Source organism: Buteo buteo, chromosome 1 (assembly GCF_964188355.1).
Source record: "Buteo buteo chromosome 1, bButBut1.hap1.1, whole genome shotgun sequence".
NCBI classification, from domain to species: domain Eukaryota; kingdom Metazoa; phylum Chordata; class Aves; order Accipitriformes; family Accipitridae; genus Buteo; species Buteo buteo.
Genome location: NC_134171.1, coordinates 30454224 through 30481962, shown reverse-complemented (window position 1 = coordinate 30481962; position 27739 = coordinate 30454224). Strand labels below are relative to the sequence as shown.

Below are 27739 nucleotides of genomic sequence, written 5' to 3'. Positions count from 1 at the left end.
TGAAGCAGGATGTTTTCAGGAGAGTAGCAGGACTGGTGATAAAACAGCAACCCATTGCTGAATGGTTAGATCTGCAGCTAAAGGGCAAGGGTGCAGAAAGGTCCCTGTTTGTCTCCAGCGTTGAAGCTAGTCCTTGTAAGGGTCATCCACATTGCCACAGAAGGCTTCAAGGGGTTTAGGGGTGAACGGCCTTGCTGCCTGTCTCATAAGTTACTGAAGAAGCTGAACAGTGTAACTATAGGCTAGGGATGAATCCTGGTCCCCTCTCACCACACCTCTGGTTGACCACAGTGATGGGGATGAAGTAGGAATCATTTTGATGTCTCCATTTCACCTCAGTGTCCCGGGCACAAGGAGGCAGAGGGTTCAGGTTGGTTTGGTTTTTTTCTGTTAACTGCAGGGAAATTCAGGGCTTATGGTTTGGGTCGTCTTCATTCTAAAAGCTTCTGTGCTGTTTTTTCCTTATCTCCTGGCAGTGCTTGAGAGTGGGATAGGTCTGGCACCATATGACACTGCTCCTTCCCTCTGTCCCCATCCTCCTGCTTGGGGAGGCCCTGGGCACCAGGGAGGACAGGAGGCAGTCCATGTCCGTCTGAGAGCTGCCACGGCTTGCTGCGTGGGCATACCTCGGCAGGATTGCAAAACGACCTTGAGATCGTGTTTTGCCTCCAAAGGTGCGTGACTTCCTGCAGAGCCCGGGGACAGCGTTTTGCTATTTTCTGTGGGTGCTGATGGGACAACTGGCCCTGCATGGACTTTCCCTGCAGAGGGCAGGCAGCTTGCAAAGGGAGGAAAGGGAGAAAGTTGAAGCCATGGGTACGGCCTGAAATCTTCCTGCTGACATTCCCTGGATGTGGCTGTGACCAGGCACAAGAGGGCTGATATAGGGCTATCTCAGCAGCAGCATTTGCTCTGAGACACGCCTGTGTTCTCCTTCATCAGAGAGAAACAGGGAAAATGGATTCTAAGTGATTTCATAATTTATATGTCTGTTTTTCAAGCTGTGTTTGCTATTTGTAAAGTTAGTCAGACCTGGGCTTCCTGAGCAATGTTTTCAAGAAAAGCTTATGACTGTGTGAAGCATTATTCTGGAATCACCTATTGTGCGTCCACCCATGACAACTCCCTCAGCACTTTTTTTTCCTCTCTGACCTTTCCAAAAAGAACAGCTGTGCTGCCTATGGTCCCCTGTGCCAAGGAAGCAGTCGCTGATGTTATCCTCCCCTCCCTTCTGACTGCTTTGCAAAGAGTGCTTCTTCCAGGTCTTCTGAAATAGTCATGTTGAAGAGAATGGTCCTCGCCCTTAGAAGGGTGTGAGCTGTAAGGTCCAGGGCTGAGCACAGGAATTCGGGTGACCCATGATTCTGTATCTTTAGCAACACTTGGATGCAGTGCCAGCACGCTGTTTCAAGTCCCAACCTCTTTTGTGCTTCTGGAAGGTAGATGGGTGTCTGTTATTTCTATTCCCTTCCTGTTTTCTAGAGATGCTGAGGTGTCTGACGGGGAATAAAAGTGCCATTCCTACAGTTAGGGCTCTATGGGACTCCTTTTATTCTTCTTGCTTTTTGCGCTATGGTATTTTAAAGAACCCACAAATGAGCCAAATCTGTATTGTGGGAGACATTGAACAAAAACATAGTAAGCCCTAAGGACTTCTTTTTATTACACGTGAAATAAAGTGAACCTGTAACTTGTTTTCAAGATGTGGCATGTTGAGTGGTAGACCCTGGATCTCACAGAGCTCCAGAGCTTGAACTATAGGACAATATCACCTCTTAACTGATCCTGAACCACTGCTAGACACAGCTGATCAAATTAATCACCTTTTACAGAGTTGGGTTCTTTTATAAGGCATGCTGCCAGGGATGTCTGCCTACTGAACTGGGAGAGCTTTTTTACCCCTGAATTTTTATTAGGTCAACAGTGTTAAAATGATACTTTTAATATGTTAATTAAAAGAAAGCAAGTTATCAAAGGAAAGAAAACAATTATCTGTTTTTACCCCAGCAGCAGAAGGATCTCTTGGTTCACTTCCTGGGGTTACTTATGCCCATTGGCATGAATGTCTATGCTTCATTATGCCTGCTTCTTTGTGGGCTAAAGGAATGGGCAGGTACCTTTGTAGACTTAAAAACGAGCCGTAATTTTACTGATACCTTGATTATACGTGGCCACTACCTAGAGCGAAAAAAGAATTTTGGGATGCAGGGCCTGGAGTTATAGAGTGCAGTGGCATTGAGAAACTAGTACCTAAAATTGGCACTTCGAGCTCCCACAGTTTCAATGTGGTGTCCAGAAGAAAGGGCAGGGAAGAAAGGGCAGAAATTATCCCCAAAATAGACACACAAGGAAAAGAGTACACAGGGAAGTTAATCCATAATAAAGTTGGGTGTCAAGTGACAACACTGTCCGTACTCTAGGATAGCTTCTCTGGTGAATGCTCTTACTCTAGAACAGGGATGTCTCCAGGGAAGCTATTCTCGGATGTGTGTTTCTACACATACAATATACATAGTGTGGCTAAGGTATCATTGCACAACCACTACAGTAATTATGTACCTCCCTGTTGCAGACAACCGCTTAGGAAGCAGCACCATCTCTGGAGGCTGGGTGCAGTTAGCCTTTGCAGAACAATTTGTACTCAGCTTTGGAAGGTCTCCTTAATACCAGTATCTAAGTACTCAGCAAACCCTCCTACATGATACTGTAGTATCTTCAATTACCTTTTAAAGAAATAAGAAAATAATTTGCCATGGGGCTCTTCTGTTTACAGTCACTAAATCATTAGATATTTCTTTCCCTTTTTTCTTCCTCCTTCTTTTCCCTCCGTATTGCACCCTTATAAACACACGGTGCTGAGTATCTGGCTTTGCCCTTCAGGAAGCAAACTTGTTTCAGGGGCAGTTAAGGAAGTTCCTCGGAAGGTACAACCAGCTGAAGATATGTAAACCACCAACCACTGGTCCAAGGCATTGTACAAATTACTAAAACAGAGACCCATGTCTCAATTGCTAATATAAATATTTAAATGCACTACCAGTTTTGTTTAGTCTGCCTACTAATTTTTTCTTTTTATCCTCAATGTCTGTGTCAGGCTGGGGTGGATATTTTGGAACCAGAGAAAATTTTCTCCTTGTAGCTGTAAGATCATTCTGTATTATAAAGCTGGCCAGTTTGGCTCGATGAGCCATCTGCGTTGACAGGCTGTTGTGATAATATTTACATGAAGCAAGTAGAATTTGTTTTATGTATGACTGAATCTGGGCTGCCAACATGTCCAATGCCCCCAGCATGCCGCTGTCCACTGGACACTAGTATAGTTGTCCAGCTGGAGATCTTGTCTGTTGGTGACGGCTTGGGTCACCTTGAGACATGATGTGGGTAGTGCCTTTGCTGTGAAAATTAGCAGGTGATGGGGCATGGCATGAGCACGCTTAGGTTGATTGCCAGCTCCCTTCTGAAGGACCAGGGTCATCTCAGTTTGAAGAAGACAGATTTAATTATCCCCCTTTCAGAGCTGATAATGAGCTGACATCATTTCCTATGCCACCTTGGTTTTCCTTCAGGGGGTCCATCATCACAGCTAACGAGACCCAAGTCTACTTAAATTGTGACGTTAACAAAATCGCAGCCTGGGCTGGAACAGCCTCGGGCACAGAGGCTGGCTGAGTCACCCAGATGCCACAACCTGTCACAGAGAATTCGCGGTTTGGATTCATTTCAAGGCAGACTCTCGCACAGTAGCCCCAACCCATTTTGTGGTCCGGCAAGGTCAAGCAGGATGTGCCCTCTCCTAGGACAGCAGGGGCAAGGCCACCATTTTGGATTACCCAGGGGAATATAACTGTGGCTCATGCTCAAGGTTCAGTTCTCCAAACCTGCTGCCCAGGTTTTCCCACAGTGTTCTAGGTGCCCATTTGCATGCATGATGTTTATATTTCAATTTCAAAAGCAGAAATAGTTATTAGACCTTGAATATTGGAATTCCCAAGGCTGCAGTGGCGTAAAAAAGGAACAAAAGAGTAGCTTCCTAAAGAACATTTTGGGATTGTTTTCTATTTGTTTCCTGTATTTTAGTAGGATGAGTGTGTAAGTTAATGTGTTTTGTAACAGGACTCTTACTCTGAATGTTTTTTTAATAAATTGAATAATTGAAGAAAAACAGAGTGAAAACATCCTCTCTTATTTATACTATGCAAAAATATCATGAAATATGAGAAAGTAGTGATGACTAAAGAAACCCAGAGCATCTGCAAGCTAAAGTATAAGAAGCAGCAGCCTGAACAACTTGGGCTTAAAGTAAGATATGTTGCAAAAGTTGTTTTCTTCTTCTCCTACTTTTTTATGGCGAGAACAATCATTCACTGGAACAACCTCCCCAGGGACATGGTAGAGTTCCCACCACTGGAAGTTTTCAAGATGCAATTGGACAAGGTGCTAGATAGTCTCATCTAGGCTCCCTTTCCCGTGAAAGGTTGGAACAGATGATATTTTGAGGTCCCTTCCAACTGGGATGTTCTGTGATTGTGACCCTTGCCTTTGTCAGGGAAATCCTTTTTGTGTTGCTGGTAATACAGTATCAATTTCTGAAGGTATCTTCTGTAATTAAGGGGGCCTGGGGTTGGATTCCTGCTTCCACCCTAGTTTATGCGTTTTATCCCATGATTCATCAGTTATATCCTGGTGGTCTAAGAAAACAAGACACAGCTTTATGGAGAGGTTCTCAACCCATATTTCAAGCTTCAAAGATCACTTCTTCATCTTCAGACTGAAAAGCTTGTGTGCCTAGATGGTATTGCCATTTTTCCCCCAAGATACTGGTTGGACTAACAGAGGACAATGCCTTTTCTTATGAACTTCTCCCAACTTCAACCAAAAAGCCATAGCAGCCTTTGAAGCAGGACTCAGATTCTCCCTTCCCAGGTGCCAGTTTGTCATTTGGCTAGAGCATTAGGCTCCCTCTTGCTTAATCCTCCTCTCTGAATGAGCTTCAGCAGGAGAAGCAGAGATCAGCCTTACCCCAACCCAACCTGAGCTTTAGTGGTTAGAGCAGTCTGGAAAACTGACGTGTGAGGGTGTGAGCTCCGTCAGCTTCCCTTGCCAAGCGAGAGCTGACAGTGGTCCACGTACAACAGCAGGGAAACCACATCGCTGTGTTTTTGGATGCTTTCTGTGATCCTGAGAGCAGCACTGCCTGTAGGTAGCTATATGGGGAGAAGGCTGAGTGGTTGGGCTTTTTTTAGCTTTGGATAAAGGAATTCAGGTTAAAAATATTTCTGATAGTTCTGTTAAAGAATTGTGTTTAAAAAAAAATGGTTTTCACCATTTTTACAGCATAAGTGAGCATTTCCTACCATGTGAGCTTTAGGAAGACTGTAAACAACATTCCAGCCATACTTGTGCTGTGGCTGGATATGGACTTTCTGGAGCCTTTAAATGCTTTTACAGTGTGTGTTTATTTTAATGGGAGGGTGAAATATCTCACTAAAATATCTCATATTCAACTGGGTGGAACCCATAAAACCACAAGCAGTGAAGATTTTTGCATGCCCAATGGGTTTGGGGTGTTTTGTTCTGAAAACTGGCTCATAATGTCCCTCTGATCCATCCTCTTCCAGCCATATGTGCAAAGACGACGACTGCAGAGCCAGAAGGATTAGAAGCCAGAATAGTGTTTCACTAGCCAAAAGTATTGTTGGCTATGTTATCTTCACAAAAAAAATAGTGCAATGAGATATTTAGTCAACAGTGTGACTTATGTACTTCTTACGCCAGTGTCAATACTCATTTAGGCTGAAATCCTGGAAACTGAACTCTGTGATACACCAGGAAATGTTGTACTCTTCCTTCCCCACCCCTACAGGGAGCCTGTGTTGGTTTAGGGTTTAAAGACACGGTGCTTCGTGAGTCAAATGCAGTTGATTTCTTATAGGACTGATTTAGGGTCCTTGTTGAATATGAGACATTGGAATTGATAAGACAGGAGAACTACTTTTTTTTAAAATGGGAAACATTTGTGACATCTTAAGATGCTTCTTACTTGTGGTGGTAGAAATGTTTGCTCAACACTCAGGTGGGCACCTGACAGGGATCTCTGGTTTTTCAATTTCTGAGGTGTGCTGAGACCTTTTTCTGACCTTCTCCATGAGGAAGCAAGTATGTTTTCAGAGCTTGATGTGTACCAAGATGTGTTAGTGATGTAATTTAGATACCCGTGCTGACCTAAACGGCATCTTATGTGACTTTTGGGTCACTGAGATGAGAGGCAAGTGCCTCCAGAGCTAGAGCTGTGGGTGGCTGTCCATAGCATGTTCTGTCAATAGGAGGCTATAATGACAACATTTGTTATTTACTGCCTGCAGCCCCATTGTTTCCTGTAATTTCGAATTCCAGTGGAAAACATATTAGGAAACCCAAGCCTTGGGTTGAAAACACCTTAAAATTGAACACAGTGTTCCCTTTTGATTATTTTACATCTAGAGACTTATGTGCATGTGTCATTGCTTTGTGCCAACAGAAGCCTCAAACCTGCTCTCAGTAGTGCTGGCTTGTCGAGTCTGTGACATAGCAGATATTGTAATTGGTTTTATTTTAAAAAGAAATGTGTGCTAAGTACGTGTAAATACAAAGTTTCTGTCTGGCAGGCTCTTCTGTCTGTAGCTACAAGAATCGGGTTATGTTGATACTGTCACTCTTGTTAAAAAACCAAAACCCCTTGTCCCATTGCAAGCATATTTTGCTCACTGCATCATAAAGTTTTTATAGTATAGGTGGGGATAGTAGGAGGGGAAGACAATGCCGAAATACTAAGTTCCAGGAGACTAGTTATACCTGTTGAATATAATCCAGTGATCAAAACACCAAACAATAAACATGAAAAACACATGAATCAACAGATTGAATGCTTATTCTTAACGTTAATTATATGTGTGTCCACATAATCTGACAAATGTAGTGTATTGGTTTGTATGATATTATGAGGTATAGCACTGCAATGATTTAAGAATTTCTTTGTTCTTGCACTTGTTATTTTAGTCACAGATAACTTGATTTTAGCAGCATTTACATTTTTTGAGGCTTTGTATATATATGCTGTGATTTTCCTTAGGCTCATTTTCCAGTTAAGGTTCTAAATGAGGAATATATTCTGTGATCCTGCTGCAGTCTCATTGCATATGATCTCCAATTCCTACTGTAAAAAAGGTTACGTTATTATTTTATTAGTATAAGGCAAAATCAGTGATCCAGATTGCCTGCAGAGTACCAGTGCTGTTCTTTGAGTGGTCTTGGGTGGACCTGAAAACTAGATAGGAAGCTGACAGCTGTTGATGGCAAGCGTTATGTTACTTTCCAAATACCCAACTGACACACATTGCATGTGATTGCTCCCTCGTGCATGCCATTTGTAGATAAAAGAATATGAGTATTGATAAGTACCCAAGTTTTCCACGAAGAAACCTCTCAGGGGCCTTTCTAAGTTATGTTTTCTCACTTTCTCTTGAAACAATGTTCCAGTTTTACTCTTTTTTAAGAGTGGGGAAGGCTGAAGCTTTCAAGTATGTTGTGTAGAAAACAGTGCAATTCTGGAAGGTGATGAAAGCACCTGGTAAAGGACTTTAATATTGCACTTCAACAGGATTAATGGGTTTAAATGATGTTGATCTGTCGAATGCTAAAAACACCAGAAGCCATCAGCAAGGTTTACAGGCTCTCACCAGCTCAAAAATGTTAGTCCCACCTGTTTTATTCTTCTCTCTTATTTTGCTCTGAATCTCCTACCCAGGTATTGATAGGTTCCTTGCTGTCAGTACCTGAGCACCTACCAAGAGTCAGAGATAGTGTGCTGCTCCTCTGTTTTCTTTGTGTCAGCTGGTGTGAGTAGATTGCATGAGGTATGTTTAATATTATTAGTTTACTCTTGGGGAGCTTCAGTATTTAATTGAGTAAGTTCAGTACGAATAAATGCTGCTGTTGTTTTGCATCACAAAAGATCACTGTGGTTCTGTACTTCTGGCCAGTAACTTCCCTGTGATGAAAAATGTTTGCTTATAGTAATCTAGGAGCAAATAATGATTAATAGGCTGACTGCAGTCTTTCAGCCCAGTTAATTCCTCATTTTTGTTGCTCAAGGTCTGCCTGTGTTCTACAAGTATTACATTTAAAGGCAGCATTGAAAAGGTAGAAGCTGTAGCAGCAGCCCAAGGGCATGCCTTATGTGAGCAGTGGGAAGAGACTGCCGATGTCCTTGTGCGTTCTCAAAGCATTGGTGGCTTGGGCACAGGTGGGAAGGGGCAACAGAAGGTGAAGCCACAAAGTCAATTGTGAATATTAGCTTCTCAAAAGTAGTAGTTGTGTTAAGCACAATATTGAAGCTGTGCTAATCCCTAAAAGAAGTTGGCATTTCCAGTCTGTATGCTGACTTGCCCATCTCAGCTGTCTCTAGCAATTTACAACTCCGTTCCCCTATATGTAAGACAGCTGCAATTTGTTGGAATGGTTTAAGACCAGACCTTGAAATAATGCTTGAACCTTGAAGAGAAATCAGTACAGCTGTAGTTTCAAAATCATCAGTGACAGAGTAATAGCCTGGAAGAAGTGTCAGGGGAGGGAGAGAACATGGCCTGGACCAACAATTTGTACACAGTCCCAACAACAACTGGGATCATTGCACAATAATCCCAGTCATGATTTTTGCCCACAATTGCAGGCAACTAGTATTGTTTACCTATTTCTTCCAATTCCCTGTTCCCATGATAGAGCTTAATGGGCCTTCTAAAAGATTTCATAATAGAAGCTGATGATGGTGGTTGAAATACAACTTTTTGCTTTTTAAAGAGAAGGGAAAAAAAGCTTAAACATGACCACATGTTACATGACACTTTAGTAGCATGTACATGAAGTTGAAACTCTGCAATTTATTTAAGAATAAAAATGTGTTCCAAGTTCTTTCAACTCTCCTGAAAACTAGTAGGAAATCTGGAAATTCCTCCCTTCCCTCAGCATGAGCAGTCAAATTTAAAATGGGGATTTGGTTTCCATTGAATGCTTGTTCAATTTGTGTCTGGCACTGGCTGTCTGTCCATCAGTAGTTCTGGGAACTGTGGGGACTGGCCTCTGAACTGCAATTCCATTCTCCACCAATTGAAAGTACTTTCAAGGCCCTGTACCAAAATCAGTAGCCAGGCTAGCTCCTCCTTCTCAGCAACCAAATCACAGAAATGGGAGTATGTCACTGTAGGTGATGACTAGCATAGTAATTATAAAGAATGCTCTCTCTATATATTTTCCTCCTATGCTTAGTAAATCTTTTTGGTTTTAATCTGTGGGAACTCTAAGTCCTTCTTCGAGTGGTGCCCCCAAATTCATACAGAGTAGCTGACGTGGAAATGTAAGTATACAGATACTCCTGCACACGTTCCTTATATAATAAACAAATATATTTTGTTTGACAGCATCATAGTGAAAAAGCATTGTAAAAATGACAGCCTTTCCCTGGGATCAGATCTTTAGAGATAGGACACAGCACAACTTTAGGCTTTGCTAGTAAGGTAGTTCCAGACTTTGTTGAATTATAACAGCTTCATTAAAACAAAAAGCATGAAAAAACCTTAGGAAACCATAACAGGGATATGCAGAAATTAAACTGAAAAAAAAAAGATATGTGAGAGTTTTTTCCTATCTTGTGGGAAAGTATTTAAGCTAAATAACTTTAGCTTAAAGAAATAAATGTTATAAGGACCTTTATAAATATTTATAGAGTAGTAATGCAGAAATATAGAACCATTAAATCTACTACGTGTTTATACTTTAGCAAAGGTCTCTAGCTGACAATAGAGAGCAAATAACACGAGACAATCTCTCTGACAGCTAGACAGAGAAGCCATTTGCCTCATCTGAATGTCTATCGTAGCTATCTCTATGTTGACATGGAGAAGAGCAGTGTGTATGGAAGCAGAGGACAGAATCGCTCATCCTCAGCCCCTCGGAGGCAGCGGGGATCAAGCCGCCAGCCTGTGCCTCCCTCCCAGCCAGTCCTGATGCCCCAGGTGCCAGGGAGCTGTCTCTAAAACGCTTTTGTTTATTGGGTTATTGAAGTGAAAGAGTAATAGTAACTGGGACAATTTCCCACTTAAGTTAGATAGAAAATGAGCATTTTTTTCCCCCCCCAAACAAGATGGCAAGCCCCTGACACTGGAAGATCATCAGGGAGAGGATACTCAAGTGCATCAATGCCAGGGCACAGAGTGCACAGAACAGCAGTGGTGAGTGTCTAGAAATGTTGCTGGCATTATGAAATTCAAGGGCAGGTGCAGAGAACAGCCTGTTTCTAGTTGCATGTTTAGACAAGGTTTTTGCAGCCTGACTTTCAGCAAATGTTGGTTGGACTGTAACCCAGGATTTTAAGCTTTGCTTTTTACATGGTTCATCCCCTTCTTTAGGAACATTGAAGAAGGTTTAATGTAGGCAGGACATTCCTAGCCACAGCTGGTGATTATAGTAGCTTGAGGAATGCTCTGGACATGACACAATCCTTTACAAAAAGTAGAAAAGGCAAATGCATTTAAAAAAAAACAAGGTACTTATTTATGAAGCTCTTTTCATATGCAGCATTCATGAAGTGGTTAATCATTGCAAGAACTCAGAATTACCAAGGAAAAAGCATTGCTGTTAAGCACTCAGTTCCAGGATTGATTTTCATATATAGCAAAAAAGAGGGATTTTGCACATAGGACCAGGACTCACAGAAGCCAGATTTCCGAGCAAGGATGATACAACATCATTTGGTGTAAAGAGCAGCAGGGTATCGGTCACCTTTGCTGCTGAAGATGTTGATGTCTCTGGCCTCTTAAGCATCAGTATGGTTAGTCTGGAAGGGAGATTGTGCATTTGCTGCATTTTAGCTTAGATCTGTAACATAGGATTCGGTTGGAGTTTAGATGCCTCAGTTCTTTTTCAGTTTTGGCTCCAGTTTCTGGTGCACTGTTGGCAAAAGGTCAGAGAGGAGTTGGTGTCATCTTTGTCTGAGAACTGATCAAGTCAGTTCACTCCCTTATGATGGAGTTTCAAAAAGCTTTAGAGTTTAGGCGTTTGGCCTGAAAACCATGTGGTTGTTATTTGGGTTATGTTTGGGCTACGGTTACTGCTGATGCACACACGGTACAAATGGTTCCTGTGGGGCAGAAATTGCCAACACCTTCTTGTGAGTCAAACTCTCCAATTCAAATCCCCCCCTGCTTCCTTCCCAGACATAATAGGAGCCTCTCACCAGGATTTCACAATTGAGGTTATCAGCACCAGCTTATCCAGGACGCTCCTTGTTGGTCATCTGCAGTTTCTCCATCATCTTTCCCACCGGATCACTTCAGGGGTACCAGAGCAGTCGGAATAGTTTGTGTGACAGGGTCAGGGTGTGATACACACTGTTGGTACTTCTGATCCTGGCTTGTGTCAAGCCCAAATTACAGAAGGATGAGATTGCTTGCAGTGGCATAGCTGAAACATACTTGTCTACCCTGATCAGGGTTTAGCTTTGGATCAGCGATGACAGCCCATTATGCAGTATTTTCTTCTGTTGGGCAATCCTGAGTGCTTTGTATACATTATTCTTAATTGCACTCAGACAATGTGTCCATTGCTGCTGCATAAAAGCAAAACAGCACCAAAATATAAGTGTGCTGGAAGTGAGGTTGGGAAAGCACTGCTGGAACTGGGCAGGGAGAGCTTCTGCTCTGTTTATTTGTGCCAGACCTGGCTCACAAGCACTGTCATTCTCTAGATTCACTTTTTTTTCCTGTGTTTCCTGCCCAGGCAGTCAGGTGTGAGACAGGGAGAAAGAGGGATAGCCTGTGAAGTGACACAAATAGAAAGCAGGGCATTTTTAAAAGAGCAAATGCATTATAAATATATACTTTTTTTTTTTTGCCTGTGATATTGTTTCATATAGATCACTAGAAGTTAAGTGAAAAAAAACCCATGTAGTTGTCCTTGTTTATGTCTTGCCTTTACATTTTGCCCCGTGAGAGCCTGCGTAATGGAAATCCTTGAGGTCGACATCACTTTCAGGCGCTCCTTTGCTGTGCAAGTCAGGGATGCTGCAAGGAAAATGCATTTCTGTTTTCAAACAACTGTTTTCATTTCAATTTGCAAATGATGTGGAAATGTTTCTGTTGGCCATGAGTTTGACTGAAGCTTGTTTTTACAAATGGTAGGACCAAGTTAAGGCAGCCACAGAGTTTTGGATCTCCTGGCTCCAGCACTTGGGATGTGCTGCTCCTGAAGCCTGGAGTGCAGACCCTCCCTCGCGTGAGGAGCAGGGTGCGGGGCAAGGCTTGCCCTGCAGCTGCTGATCTTGATGCCAGCCAGAATTGCAGCCCTGCTTGAAGCTTCAGCAGCCTCCACTGCCCTTTCACTGCCCGGTCGTTAGCTCATATGGCCAGGATTTAGGCCAGCATAGTTCTGCTTCATGAAAGAGGCCATGCAAACAGAAGAAACTATTTTCTGAATTTCCTGTATGCACCTAGTGACACTACTTTAATGGCATGAACTGTACAACACACATTATTCATGTCTGTTTATCTCTCTTGGTTTTGGCCTTCAAATTGTTTCAGCTGCATGGATGTACTCACTGTCCGGCGCAACTGAGAAGGAACATAAATCTGTAGCTCACCTTGGCCACCAGACAGTGTTGGGTTTGCTTTCTGACTGACCTATGTTAATCAGGTATCCCCCTCTTCCAGCTGTAAATCAGGCAGCTGATTAATAATCACAGTGAGAGAGATAATTAGTACTGGCATGTAGCTGTTTTATGGATCTCTCTTTTCTGGGAGCCAAATCCAACCATATGGAAAGATGTAGTTGAGACACTATAAATATGATTCCACTTAGACAGTCATCTCTTCTGTTTTCTGTTATCACAGCAGTGTCAGCACAAGGAAAACAATGAAAGTGAAGAGATGCTGTTGCAGATTTTATTACAAGTTTGAGGGCTTGGGACTTTTTTTTCTTCTTCAAGGACACTGTGTTAATCTGAAGAAAGAGGGCTTGATTTGTGTTCATTTAGGCCTGCCACAATTATTTAAGAAATAGCTGTAGTGCTCGTACTTGAAGAGCTTTGGTTCTCTTTTAACTATTTCTGGCAGAGTTAGAAAGATATGCCTTGTGCTTTGTATCATGACAACTTGTCTTCTCCAATAAGCCACATCTTAAACTGTGTCAGCCCTCTCTGTGTTCAAAGTAACGGTCTTCTGTTCATTGCTGTTGGATTGATGCTGTTAGCTGGGTGTCTGCAGTGCAGCCAGCAGCAGCGAGTGAGGATTTCCACAGAAAGTGAAGGCTTTAGCAGGGAAGTGCAGATGGGCACCAGGCAGCAGTTGAATCCATGTAGCTGGGAATCCTTGGGCAGAGCCACTTCTGATCTTCACGTTAATCTTCATGCAACCCACCAAAAATAAAAAAAAATCTGCATTTGAGGACCCATTCACAAGGCTCTAATATCAGCTGCTGAAACTTTACTGGCATGGTGAAAACAGAGGCAAATAAAATAAAATGTGGAGCAGGAATATCTCTTATCATATTCCGAATCTTTGCAGGATCTCTGTAAGGCAGAGGTTGTCTTTTGAGAACAGCAAACAATTCACCCTGAAGCCATTTCTTTATGTTCATTTCATTGCGTTGGCTTTTTAGACTATTGTTTAACTATTTTGTTGAGCATTCATAGGCTGGATTAGTAAATGTGACCTTACTGAGAGTGGGAGAGGTCAAGGACAGATTCCCAAAATGCTGTGTTGGAGAAGTTTAGGTAGGCTGCAAGAGGGGAAGGCCTTTGTGTTTCTGCTTCCTATGAAATATAAAGGAGAGCATCCTGCCACGGTGTGGGATGCTGGGCGGGGTGAGGAAGTCACCCCTTTTTCGGGAAGAAATAAGAAAATGCCTGCTGCAGTGGAGGCAGGAGAGCTCTTTCTTTCTGTTTTACACGATTATTGTTGCAGTCTTGTCTTGGAATAGGTGCCCCAAATAGCTTTTTGTTGGTCTTTTGAAATAGTTGACTAACCTTCTCTTCCATAAGAGTATGTTCTTTTGAGATGCCTCATTTTGCTTGTGAAAGGTTTCAGAAATAAGTTCTGCCACAGCCATTCCCATCCACACCTTAAAGCATATACAAAGCCCTTACCTAGTTGCATCAATATGATACAGTTTGGGTTGGGTTTTTTTTCTCCTCTTTAAGACAAAAGTTGTCAGAAGCTGTATGAGGTAAATGATGGTAAATCATAATTTCATGCTAAAAAAAGGTTTTAATTCAATTGTCTCTCATAAAAAGCCAATACCACAAGAGAAATTAAACTACTGCTCCAAAGCTGATATAGAGAGCTCTGTGACTCGGCCGCATCTCATCTTTCTGTCCCAGGAACTGCTTCCATAAATCATTTCTCTTCCAAGGCTTCTGTTCAGTGTACTACTTCTTTTCTGACACTTAACCCACTAGCGTTGTGTACTGTATGCATTATGCATTGCCTTTTGTGTATGCCATATATTACAAAGAGCTTTCTATCCCTAAGGGTTTCTGCAGCTATTTCTGTGAGTTCGTCCTACAGGGCACTTTTATGAAAGTCATCAGTTAGCCTTTGCTATGAAGAAAGAGATAATAGTAACTGAAAGTAGGCCAAGCTCATTAGATTATGATTAAAAGGCAGATTTTCTTTTTAATGCAGTGAATGAGGTTCTAGTGGGTGGGCACTGGGCAGAAGAGGTGCTGGAGAAAAGTCACAGGTGCTGTGCCCTTGGGCCACTCTGTCTCTTTAGTTATTTTATAGCTGTAATTAAATACTGACTCATGAAGAGAATAGTGACCTTTAATTTCATTCAAGTGACTTTAACAAATCTTAAAAAAGAAATGCCATGTGTGGTCCTGCCTTTGCTGTCTAGGATGAATCTAGAGCAGATAGTTGGGACCACAAGTAAGTTGTTTCAAAGCAGGCTTGTAATCTGCCTCTTACAACGCTGTATCTTCAGCTCTTCTGGGAACATGCATGGCTCCACCAGAAATGGAGGATTTTGTCACTGTGGAGGTCGAGCCAGGATTTAGGGTTTGGATTTTCCTCTGGAATTATTTTAGAACCCGCCTTTAGCTCCCCAAAGAGGTGAAGTCCCAGGCTGGCCCAAGGACCTCGGTCTGAGGACCTGCGCTCAGTCATTTGGTGGGAGCCCTGCACTCCCTCCTTGGCTCTGGAGGGGCTGCAGGGCCAGTGGGACCCCCCCACCTCCTGCACCTCTTCCTCTGCCAAGGCAGTGACGCCTCTATTTTAGGGTCTCAACTGAGCTGGAATAGCAGAGCTGGAAACTTCGCCTCCATGGCTGAATTTGAAAACAATTCATTAGGTGCAGTTCAAGTAGTAAATGGTCTGTACGGGCACTGCGTGGGGACTTGATTCCCGCAGACCCCGGGGGGTTCAACTCCCACCTGCAGCCCTCCCGTCATTGATTGCGTTGGCTTCTACCCAAAGGGCAGACCCTGCCTCCTGCATGAAAGACTACAGCGCTGTGCTCCCCGTGAGACCACCTTGGTGACAGGGAAGGTTTTTCAGGGTGAAGGGCTAAGTGAGGCGCCTTTTATTTCACCAGCAGACCTGGAGAAGCTGTCAGACCTCACCCTGCCCTCCTTCATTGACCAGAGGCAAGGGGGAAATTACAGACTGTAGCCTCTGGCTTAATTAGCCACCTGCTATTCCTGTCCTCTTGCATCCGCAGTAACTATTTATACACATGAGACTACACACAAGGCTGCAGGTCTCTATTTTTTCTTGACCAGCAGTAGTCTCTCTCCATAAGGTGGTAACTCAGCTACTTTGTAGGACAGTTTTCCTTCTTTTTCTGTGTAACATGATGGGACTGGCATTTTCCCCTCTTGCTAACCACCCATATTTCATTGGCCACCATGACTGTCACAGTTTGTACTCCAAGTGATTCCTTGGCACCAGATAACTTCCATGAGTACCCGCCATTTAAATACAAATTGTTATCATGTCTCCCTTTCCCTCCCTTCTCCTTAGATGTAAAGGAGCATCCCACTATGGCCTTACCAAGGAACGGAAGAGGCGTTCCCAAGACTGCTCTCCGGACCATGGCTCCAGTTTAGCAGTAGCTGCTCTGGGCCCCGAGCTCTCCGCAGCTGCAGCCATTGCCTTAATGACAGACGAGCCGGGGCTGGTGAACCCGGCCTTCAGCCCCACCTCGGAGGACAGCCAGTCGGGCAGCAGCCCCGGAGACCTGCATCGCAGCAACCGAAACAGAAGTAAGAACTAAAAGTGATGGTTTCAGAGCCTGGTGGCCTCTGACAGCACTTGTTTTCTGTGAAACATATGTTGTTGGAGGCTTTAACAAAAAAAAAGGACAATGGAAGCTTTAATTTTACATGGTTTATCAAATTGCACACTCAGTGACCCAATAGGTTTGAGGTGAAAACCAAATTTGCTTGGCCAAGGGCAGCATCAAGCTGAAGATGGACCAGCTGCACACATGCAAACCACAGGTCTTAAGAAAGATTATTTAAGCAAGTCAGCTCAGTTGGAAGAGCAAATGGCATGTGTAGTGTGCTGGGGAGATGGGGTAGCTGTGTATTGGCTTCACCAAAACATGGTGGCCCAAGTAACCCCCATAGACCATGCCATGGGCAGCTACCCAAAAGCCTGTTGGGAACTGTGATTGGCAGTTGACAAGTATTTGCAGGAAAACAAACCTGAAGAAGTGCCTTGGGAGCCTGGGGGATGTTTGCCAGCCTCCCAGGGAGATGCAGCTCGGAGGAGCTGGTCCTGCTGAAATAACCATAGTCAGGGACAAGTTGCACCAGGAAACCTTGCCTTGATCCTTCACCCTGTGAAACTTCACCCGGCTCCAATGAATGTTATATCTGAAAAACGTGGCCTGGCCAAAGGCAGACTCAGAAGCGTTAACAGTGAGTTCAAAGCTTTTCTTTGAGGACTCCGAAGCCAAAATGAATAGCCCACCTTGTGTTGCACCAGCTGTGTGTTGGGAGAACGGATGAAGGGCTGAAGAAAGACTAGAAAATGAGCAGTGCTATCCTCTTGTCTGCATGGGGCTAGAGAGGTGAGGAAAGGGAGGGGGTAAGAAGAGAACACCAGAATGAAATTAAATCCCACCAGTTTTATTGAGTTTAGAGGCCACAGTCTGGTTTGAGGGAATGTTGTATATTAGATTACAATGTTTGGCTAGCACGCAGAGCTCGAAGAGAGAGAACAGCCACAGCCACGAAGGTATCTTCAGCAGGATGGAAAAGAATGACATGTTTTGAAAGTATTATGACTTTTTTTTTTATTGCCTTACCCAGGTTAGAAGATGTGACTTAGTTGGTCCCTCCCACCTGATAATCTTTGAATTTTTGACATGAAGTTGTTGGCTGTTGTTGGTGGCTTTGAAAGCATTGCAGGGTTTTGAGGCAGTAGTGTGGGGTTTTTTTCAAGAAGAGTTTTTAACAACTTCCAGGTTTGGGTTGTTTGGGTTTTTTTTCAAACTTATATAACTTGGGAAGGGCAGTGCTGCTTTCTTTTCTATGCATTTTTCACAGGAGTGCTGCTGATTCTACCTTGACTGAGGATTATTCTCTCCCAGGCTACCACACTCACAGGAGATTTCTCTGTGTGGCTGGCAAAACAGACAGGGAAGGTGGCAATTCCAGGGTGTGGGAGAGAGGTAGGGTAATTGTACCCAGATTCAGGTGGGTGCAACCTTGGAGTAACAGCTGGAGTCAGGTGCAAAGGTGAAGTGCAGGCAGTCTTGCTGTTGATGTTATGCCCTGTCGTATGCCGACAGCTGCAGAAAAGGTGTGGTTCTAGTCCAGAACTGCTGAACTGTATTCATTTGGTTTTTTCTTGTTGTTGCAGCTCGACACTTTGAACGCTCCACTATAAGAAGCAGATCTTTTAAAAAAATAAACAAGGCATTCAGTGTTCTTCGAAGGACAAAAAGTGGAAGTGCTGTTTCCAACCAGGCTGACCGGGAAAGAGAGACTGTTGGAAACTCTGCTGCTGGAGAGGAAGGTAATGCTTTATTCTCCTTGTGTTATCACTTAAAATGGGATAGGGGACCCTATCCATGTGGGAACTGGATGTCCACGTCTTTCATGTATGTAGTGGGCTGTGTGTGATTAAAAAGCCAGAAAACTCAATCTTTCCTTATTTTCGTCTTTAAAAAGTTGTTAGTGAGTGGCAGGCAAGAATGTTGCTGGGGTGTGTGGGACTTCACGTAGGGCTGTTCTGGTAACAGGCTGCGTGCTACAGCCAGGCCAGTATCTAGCAAGCGGGATGTGGGATCTGGGCATCTGGGATCTATTACTGGAGCTGTCATCGATTTGCTCTATCATTTTGTTCAAGAGGTTTCATCAGCATGTGTCTGTCCCTGTAAAGCAAACGGATCACAGTGATCATACATTATAGGAAATTCATGAGTTTTGGCTAACGTTTATGAAGCACTGGAAATTCCCTGTGGGAGGATGGTATGAAAGTGCAAAGTACTGTAATTATTCCAGCACTTCTGTGGGTTCCTTGGTGACAGACTAGTATTACCTCAGCCAGGCAGGTGATGAGGTAAGAGTGCTCTGCTCTTAAACAGCAGGGAGAGGCAAGTTTGTCTGACGTATGTCAAGAATGAGGGGTCTGGCAGGCAGTAACACTTAACATTTGGCATTCTCAAAGCAATAAGCAAATGTTACTAATTGCTTTGGACCGTAATTACGAAGTCAACATTAGCATTCATGCATCAAGAGGAAGTGATGATAGAGTGGGAATCATTGTCTTAATCAAGGGCTCCACTGAGCTTATTATTGCTTTGCTTGACGCCTCAGCACCTCACGTGTTTTCCCAGATCAAATGTCCAGGGTAAGGGCTTTAAGAAGACAGAATATCCAACTTCCCTTTGCTCTGTATTTCAAGCCGTCATTGTAACCCTCACAAAATAAGTACAAAAGGCTTCCAAATGCTGTGTTTAAGCATCATTATTCTTTAAGTGGTGAATTGGAGAACAGTGTTCAATATTTCTTCTGCTCTATTTGCTTATTCCTTCAGGAGAGTTTCACTACATTTCTGTGTTCTTGGTACTTGCTCTCCTAGTCCACAGACTTGCTGATGTAGCCAAAATAAAACCTGATAATTCAAAACTGTGAACCTTTTCCATAAAAATAATGTGAATCTGCTCCTTGGTCTGGAAACATCATTAATAACTTCACTGTCCTAAATATTTTATTATTTTTCCCCAAGTAAAATTTTGCAAATAAGTTGTCTACAGCTCTCTGAGCAGACAGACACCATTTCTCATTCTCTAGCAACTGTTCAATCCATTGTAAGCAAAAGCTTGCCCTTCTTCAGCTGAAGTGAAATTCTGCATGTCTCAAGTTCATACTTTTCAAAAGACACCTCTTCAGGATGGGGCATAGACATTTTTATGACTACTTTCTACCTAGGCTTATAGCTGACATTCACAATTGTTCCACTGAAAGCTTGGTTTCATGTCCAGAGTGTGTGGGTGATCTGGATGCCAACAGTACCTACCCAGCAACCCAGTGCAGTCCAGATGTTAACAGAAGGAAGTTTGTGAAGATGACACTGCCCTTTACATTTCCAGCAGAATGAAAAGAGCTGTTGTCTCCTTTTTAAGGGACATACAATGGGGCACTGAAGTGGCAATCACTCCAGGGCCCCATTGACAGTGTCAAGATTGTCATTCTCTCCTTGACTCTGCTTGTGGTTTCATTCCTCTGCACCAAGCATGCCTGTAAACTTGCAAATATATTCTACAGCACTGGAAAAACCAGGTAGGCGTGTAATTACTTAATGAGCTATTATTCTTACGTATGAGATCACAGAAGCTGGGTACCTAAATTACTGTATTAATTACATTTGCAAAGAATGCACTTTGATTACACAGTTCTGGAATTTGGTCTCTAAAAAAATGCAAGCAAGTAACTTGCAGCGATACAAATACAACTTTAACAAAGACCTCTACTCAGTCCTTTGCAACAGGTGGTCTGTATAATGGCATCTCAGAGGGTCTCCCTGTTTCTTCTTGTTGGAGGAGGAAATGAATATACTTCTTTCTGTTGCAGTTATCATCATCCTGCCAGCTGGAGGCTTGTTTTCTTCTCCAATTCTGTGTGTTTCCTTCTTTTATTTATTTTTTTTAAATCCGCAGCTGTTCTGAGCAGTCTGCAGTTGGACTCTTGGTTAGACTTGGTTGCACTTTTGGTTAGAGTTGCTGGTCAATCTTTAAGGATAGCTACAGTATGGCCTGCCCTGTGCTTGCCAAAGGTCCAGCCCAAAGCCATTGGAAAAAGGCAGCCCCACGTGTCTGTCTCCCCATTGCCACTCTATTGGCAATGGAGGTGCTCCTGGGGGCGGTGGTTCCTGGCCTTGGAGGTCCCCACACCTGGTGTGAAAGCTGCTGCTGCCTTGCCCCAGATTTCACAAGTTCATGTCTGGGACCACCTGAGAGCACACCTCAGCCATGCCTCGTTGCTCCAGGAGATTGGACAGCACTTCACCACCTCTCTGGTGTCTCCTTTCCTCACCAGGCTTAGTCAGTGCGTGAGCAGAATAACACTGAGACTGTGTCAGCCTCACAGTGGGCACAGAGTGAAGTAACCCTTTCTTGCTGATAACCTCTTGTTGATAAAGAACCTGTCAGATCATCTGGCAAAGTTCAATGTATTATAGTCCATTTGTCCCCAGTTTTCAGAATTCCCTCATCTTAGTTCAGATGTCTCTGTTTAATCTGTGTTTTGCCCATATTTTCATCAAAGGAACTCTGAGAACAAAAACCATAGTGTGTACCTATGTATTGGCACTCAGCATCAGCAGCACTGATGTCAAATGAACTATTTGCCCAGTGCAGAGTGTGTAGGTGCCTTTAATCTGAAGCTGATATATCTGTTGGGCCAATGCTCAGTTGCAATATGACTGTGAGGGTGCCAGACAAAATAATCATTCCTGATACGGGGGAAAAAATATTCAGGTAACCATGATTCTGCTTAAATTGAAGCTGAATGCAGTACTGGTTTTGGAAAACTCCTTTGCTACCCAAGGACACTGAAAAATATGATGTATAACGGCAAATGTGTTTGTGCTATACTTACAGCAGAGAAATAGTTACAGTCTAATGCTATCTTATAAGATACCTGGAGCTGGTAGCAGTCCTGCACTGTGAAGATTACTTCATGGTTTCCATTTGCAACCTGTGGTTTGATTTGCTTAAACAATGTCATATGTGGCCATTTTGGATTTGAATGATTCAGACTTTCTTTGTTCCTCTGTTTAAATGTTTTGGTGACATTTCCAGCAGAGAACTGTTCATTGTCCAAACCAAAGAAAATGTTAGAAGTGAATGAAAAGTGCAAACACTGATGAGAAAATGTTTGGGGCAAGGAGTCATTAAGGTTTTCTCATTTTTAATAATTTGGTCATTGGTAAATAACCCATGCAAAGAAGTATTTGTCTGTAGTGCAGCACCCAAGCTTGTGATATCCACCTGAGACTAATCTCATTAATAACACTTACAGCTACAAATAGCTTTCCAGGTCTGAAGTAGAAGTTAGGAGATCTTCAAAGAGATGGTTTCATTCTGAGATGTGAGGGAAGGTATCATGGACATCCTTCTAGCACTGATGCATTTAAGATGTAATATCTTCTGACTGGTTCTACTGGTGTAAATGACCTTGACAATCTACTTAAATGATAAAATATCTCCGAGCAAAGAGTGGTCCAGCTTTGCTATGCTTATTTGTATCACTGTACTCTTAGTTTGGCATCACACCTCTTAAATTCACTTCCAAGAAAAACTATATATACATACTCTTTACTCAAACTGATCTAGAAATACAAGTCGTAAACCAGCTAATGCTTTAGGAGGAAAGAATTTGGGAATGCAATTGCAAAAACCCTATACAGTTTTACAGTAAAAGGGAGCCACGCTGCTGGTTTTCAAAAAAGTTCATCAGTTCCATTTTGCAGTCAAGCCATTGTAAAATAAATTGAATTTATGATTGCTTGAGGATGTCAAATGTTGTTCAAAGTCAAACTCATTATTCTTAGTCTCATGGTGGGTGCAGTTCTACCATCTGTTATTGCTTTGCAGCACTCAAGACCAAGGCAGGCCCTGGCAGAACCGCAGAACAAACTCTCCTGTTGTATGGGTGTATCTCATTCCTACTGTTCAGTCTGAGCCCTGTTGTATTTTATATATAGACATATATAAAATAGATATTATCAATACGTCAGTTTTGGGGAAAGGTGCATGAAGAAAAAGAAGGTAAGTAAGTGAAACACAGATGGCTCTTCGTATCAACCATTTCACAGCATTAAGGCATTAATGCTCTTTATGTGCAGAAAAGAAAGGGGCTTATCCAGCCCCAGGACAAGACAGCGCAGCCCAACTTCTGTCTCAGGAAGGCTGCACCCTGCAGGAATCCCACGCTGTTCCCCAGATTGGATGCAGTTGCAGTTCCAATTTCCCCAAACAGCTGTTGGAAATCTTACAGAATTAGTTCAAAGCACTTTGCTGTAGGACGATGAGTCAGGCAACTTCCAGAAGAAAGAGATTGGCTCTGTGGCATTTCCTCCACTGCAGACTGGTAAAATTTGCCTGCTGTAGATGAGATATAGCCACAACCCTTTTGAGACACATTCAATTCTACAACAGTTTCATTTTAGTTCTTTTGGGACTCTTTTGGTGAGAGGAATGTCCAGACGCAAGAAGAGACATTAGAGCTGGCATTGCCTTCTACCTGCCCCCTGCATCGGACCAGCATCCCTAGAGAATTAATGGAAGGGATTAAACCAAAATGATGGCAAACTGCTGGGAGAATGAAATGATAAATGAAAATCAATTGGGACAGAAGAGTTGCAGAACAAAGTCCCACACTAGTGCAAGTGCATGTGATGCTCACAGACACAAGAATTTTCCAACAATAGGTTACACAAGCTTTGTTTAAATTCTGGTGACCAGGTGCTGGGAAGCATGAGTGTGTCTCCCTGCAGACAGCCTTTTTTGGGGGGGTGGGCTGGCTTCTCACATCAGTCAGAACTTCTGATCTAAATAAGGACTTGCAACCTGAGACACAAGTTGTGTTTGCAATGATTACCTTTGATTAATCTGGACTCAAGAGTCATAGCAAACATTACACAGTGCTTTGTCACACTGGATACTGGGAATGAAGGCAGAAGTTATCCTGATGGCAACACTGTCAGAAGGAGCACGGTGTGCACAGAAGTCAGCCAAAACCTGAGCACTGAAGGAACACTACCATTAAGTATTATAAAATGTGAGGATAAAATATTAAGCATACTTAAAATTTTGTATTACAGTCTCATGGCTGCTATACTAACAAGTGCTCGGTGTCCTACATCGTACCAGACAAGTAGAGTTTGCTGTGTAAAGCTGGTCTCTCCTATGGTATTTGTTATTGCAATGGGATGTGTGAAAATATCAATAAAATTGCTCACTAATATAAGGAAAATATTGCTTGAGGAAAAAGCACACACAATCTTTCTGAATGCAGATGACATTTTATTATATTGACAGATTCAGAATGCTCCATGCAACCCCCGGTGACAAAAACACAACACTCTGTGGGAAAACCTGCAAGAATCACCAAAAACAAGACAGAAAGTTTACTTCTTTCTAGATTCAGCAGCTCTTCGATATTTAAGGATTGGAAATATAAAATGGTAAAGAAAGGTATGCAATACTCCTGGGTTTTCCTGCTCTGGAAAACCTGGTCAAAGAGAATGGAGAATTCTAATTAAGAGTGTAAGGGATGGAAAATGGGATCTGTGCAAACTGATGCTCCAGCCTCACAACAGGCTGTGTATATGTGAATGGTACAAGCCCTCATCCCAGTTGGAGTCCCTTCGATTGGGCTGCTGAGGCCCCATTCACTGTACGCAACCAGGTGCTGGAGCAGGGTCCACCTCTTCTGGGTATGGTATATGCATTAGAAAAATTCAAGTTGAAGACATTGCTTTCCAGACACGGCATCACCTTGAAATAGGTGTGGTAGGTTTTGATCAAACTGCACACAATGTATGCAGACTGTTTGGTGAAAAAGAGATCATGAATTTTCTTATTGGAAAAAAATATGTATTTGTGTATTCTGTACATTTAGTTTGTCAGACTTACTGTTAGTTTATCAAAATAGGCATTGGTCTTTCACTTACGACAGTCCAGGTTGTTGGTAATACAAACGTCCATATATATGTCTGGGATGAAAACAAAAGGCAAGTCTTCCATGAAGAGAGCAGAAATTAAGGGATCATGGAGTTATTGCTTGGCCCATCTGAGGAGAAAATGGTGCAATTTATTAATTATATTTGATAAAGAACACGAATCAAATGAAGACAGGAGGTGAGGCAGTACATCCTGTTAACTATGAAAAGAGAAAACTTAGTAACTTGCAGACTGGCAAGAAAAATACCTTGGGAAGATTTGTTTTGTTGTAGACTGCACATTTCAGAAGGAAATTAGGTATTAAAAATTCCTCTAAAAGAATCTGTATAAAGTCATATTGAAAGTCAGCCAAGTGACACTGCAAGACTTAATAAACCAGTTAAGGCACTGTTCAAGATGCAAAGAAACTTCTTTAAGTTTATACCTTATATAAAGTTATACATAAGTCTCATATAAGTGCAGAGGCTTGCTCACTGCCCTGTTGCTCTGATTTTGCTCTGGGGTAATTACAGACTGAAATAACGTGAGAGTGTCAATAGCTTGTTCAGTCCACAGTTCTCCATGGTCAAGAAATGTAACAACTGGGTACTTCCTTTAGAAAAGTTTTCAGAATGAGATATGGGAGAATGAGTGTTTGAGTCAAAAAGAACAGTTTGTTAGGACATGCAGTGAATCATCATGCAATGGGATGTGGAAGTAGTTCTGCTATAAGACTGCTTTGGTAGCCTGCAAAATATACAGAGATATTTATTTATGCCAGTTCTGTGCAGAGAAGATCTCTGGGGATCCAGGTTATCATTTGCATTTTTATATATAATACCCATATAGCCACACTGAGAGTGTAAAATGTGCATGCTTATTCTGCTGCAGGGATCAGGCCTTTGGTGATTTTTGAGGAGTACTTATATGGTCTGACTTTAAGCACCCCACTGAGATGCCAGAGTTAATTGCCTCTTTCTGCTTATATAGCAGTTGAGAGAGTTTAGCACCTCCAGAGGTGATTTAGCAGTGAAGCAGGTATCCCTCCGTTTGGGTGCCCATGCATTATAAAGGAAGACAGAGCAAGTAGATCACCAAATTATGCATTTGGCTTAGAGGCCTGGATTTAGATGCAGTGAATCCACCCTTCAGGCTAGAGACAGTGAACAAGTTACAAGCTGGGCAAATGTTCAGAAAACAGAGGAGCATGGGAAAAATAAAGCACCTTTCGTTCCTGAGACATTAAGGTTGTGCGCAAACCTCAAGTAAACCCCTATTAGCACAGAAACTGCTACTACAAGAGTATAAACTAAATGAATACTTGGATATTAGGTTGATGAAGGCTGTATCGTTATCCAGATAGACTTTTATTGCCTGTCAACTCTGTGTAAAACCACAAAGTCGAAGTCTGTGCTACTGGTAGGTGCTTTTTACAGATGTGGAGGAAGACAGCTTCCCACCCCGAAGAGCATATGATCAAAGAAGTGGTAAGGGATGCAACATGGTGTTTCTTAATATTTTTTTCCTGTTCTTTCCTTCCCCTTGCTCTTTCCCAAAAGGTTCTGGTGCCTTGCTGGTTTGTTGCCTGCTAATTCTGTAGTAGAAAATATTTATTCTCTCAGATACTGCTCTGTTTATTTTTATTTAACATTTTACCTCTCTGCGGTAACAGTCACTGTACTTTCATTTCTAAAATAAGCTATTGAAAAAAATACTAGCACTTAATTTTTCAACTTAAAGGTTTTTCATGTAAGTGCTGGATTGGACCCCCCCACAAAAAATTCAAAAGCTCTCTCTCCCCTTTGGGGGATTCAGAATAATTGAAGGCTGATACACCTGTGCTAGAAAACTCACTGGTGCTTTTACTTCAACTTTGCTTACTGTTGAATGTGGATTAAAATTTTGAATTGACCTAGAAGGAAAGAAAGTATTAGTGACACGCTGTGAAAGCAAACATGCCAGTGGAAAAGTAGGGTTTGGAAGAGGATACTCTTATCTAGTGCATTATGAATACAAAAAGGATCTCTGGCCCACCATTAGTCCCTCTTCCCTACACTCAGTTTGCCAGGGCCAGCAGAGATCTTTCCCTCCAGGCACCTTGAGCATACCGTGGTTTTAATACAGACACGTCGCAGTAAGTCATTCCTACTTCTTAGAGTTCAAGGAGTGATGAAAAGAGAAGGGTCTGGTAGGGAAACTACTGTGTGCTTTGGGTTGCCCAAGAAATCCTGCCTTTCTGTTAGCTGAAGGTAAAAGAACCCTTCCTTTGATGTCACAAGCCAAGCACCCAGTCCTCACCTATGGCACCAAAAATGGAGGAAAACAGGGCAGTCTGGGATGCTACCAGTGAGACAGGGTGTGCAGCCTACCACAGCGGGGGTGGATGTTTGTCGAGGTGTCCATGCCCATCTGCTCTAGGGCCAGCAAGGAACCGTGGCCTGGTTCAGAGGGGTCTCTGGTGACTAAAAATATATTTTGTTCCCTTAAAATATTAGCACGTGTAACTGTTTTTAAGTACATTTCATCTGTCCCGATTACATCAAAGGTTTAGGACTGTGTTTTGTGGGGAAAAAAGGAAGTTGGAAAGTATTAATTAAAAATAGATCCCTTCAAGTCCACTCAGCAAGCATACGTATCCTTTTCTCCCCACTTAGTATAAATCACATCCATGCATAAAACCTAGTTTGAATAACTGGCAGGTACTTGAAGTCGTGGGGTGCATGTTTTAACAAAGCCAAGCTGTGATGTCAGATAAATACCTTACAATGTGCATTTCCAGGTTTTCCCAGGTTGTATCACTTGATTCCAGATGGAGAAATTACCTGCATTAAGATCAACCGTACCGATCCCCAGGAAAACCTGGCCATTAGGATTGTGGGAGGCAGTGAGACTCCTTTGGTTCACATTATTATACAGCATATTTATCGAGATGGGGTAATTGCCAGAGATGGAAGATTGCTGCCTGGAGACATGATACTAAAGGTACAGTACTGTGGAGGTACAAGATAAAAGTATCCTAACAAAGAATAAGATGGTGTAAGTCGATCATGAGATGAGATTTGCAGTGTTGCTTGTTTGCATGGGTAGAATAATGCATGCAGAGACATGCAGTCCCTTTGCATGCTGTGATGATTTCATTCATTTCAACAGGTTTTGAGGCTCACAGTTTCATTTATTTTTCCTATTCGCTACCAGGCCTCTCTGATTTCTGCCCAAACATGGTAGATCCAAAATGCAATGTAGTGCAATATACTGTTGGCATTTCTGACCCAGTGGTGCAAAAGTTTTTTTCTGAAAGCAGAGGCTGGGCTTTTTGTCCAGTTTGTTTCTACTGAACTGTGGGCTTAAATCTCAGTTAGTGAGGTTTCCATTGCCTTACATCCCACTTACACCAGTATAGGTGATAGAGGCCTGATCAGGGTTAAGTTATTTATTTCAGCATCTAGCTCCTCTGTATGATGTATTCAGCACTGCAGAGCATGAGACACCACCAGCTCTATTTTGGGAGTGTTGTTCCACCAGCAGCCACAGGTGA

The 27739-nt window shown here is 42.6% G+C and overlaps 1 protein-coding gene across 1 annotated transcript in view; it reads left to right on the top strand.

Moving 5' to 3' along the window:
* The window catches only part of LNX1 (ligand of numb-protein X 1), a 75402-nt gene that overhangs the window by 23901 nt on the left and 23762 nt on the right, over positions 1–27739 (top strand). Inside the window, exons 3-6 of the mRNA XM_075025847.1 lie at positions 16047–16288; positions 17895–18050; positions 23581–23736; positions 26984–27186. Of these exons, the coding sequence (XP_074881948.1) occupies positions 16047–16288; positions 17895–18050; positions 23581–23736; positions 26984–27186 (757 nt within the window). The remainder of the gene's footprint in view (positions 1–16046; positions 16289–17894; positions 18051–23580; positions 23737–26983; positions 27187–27739) is intronic.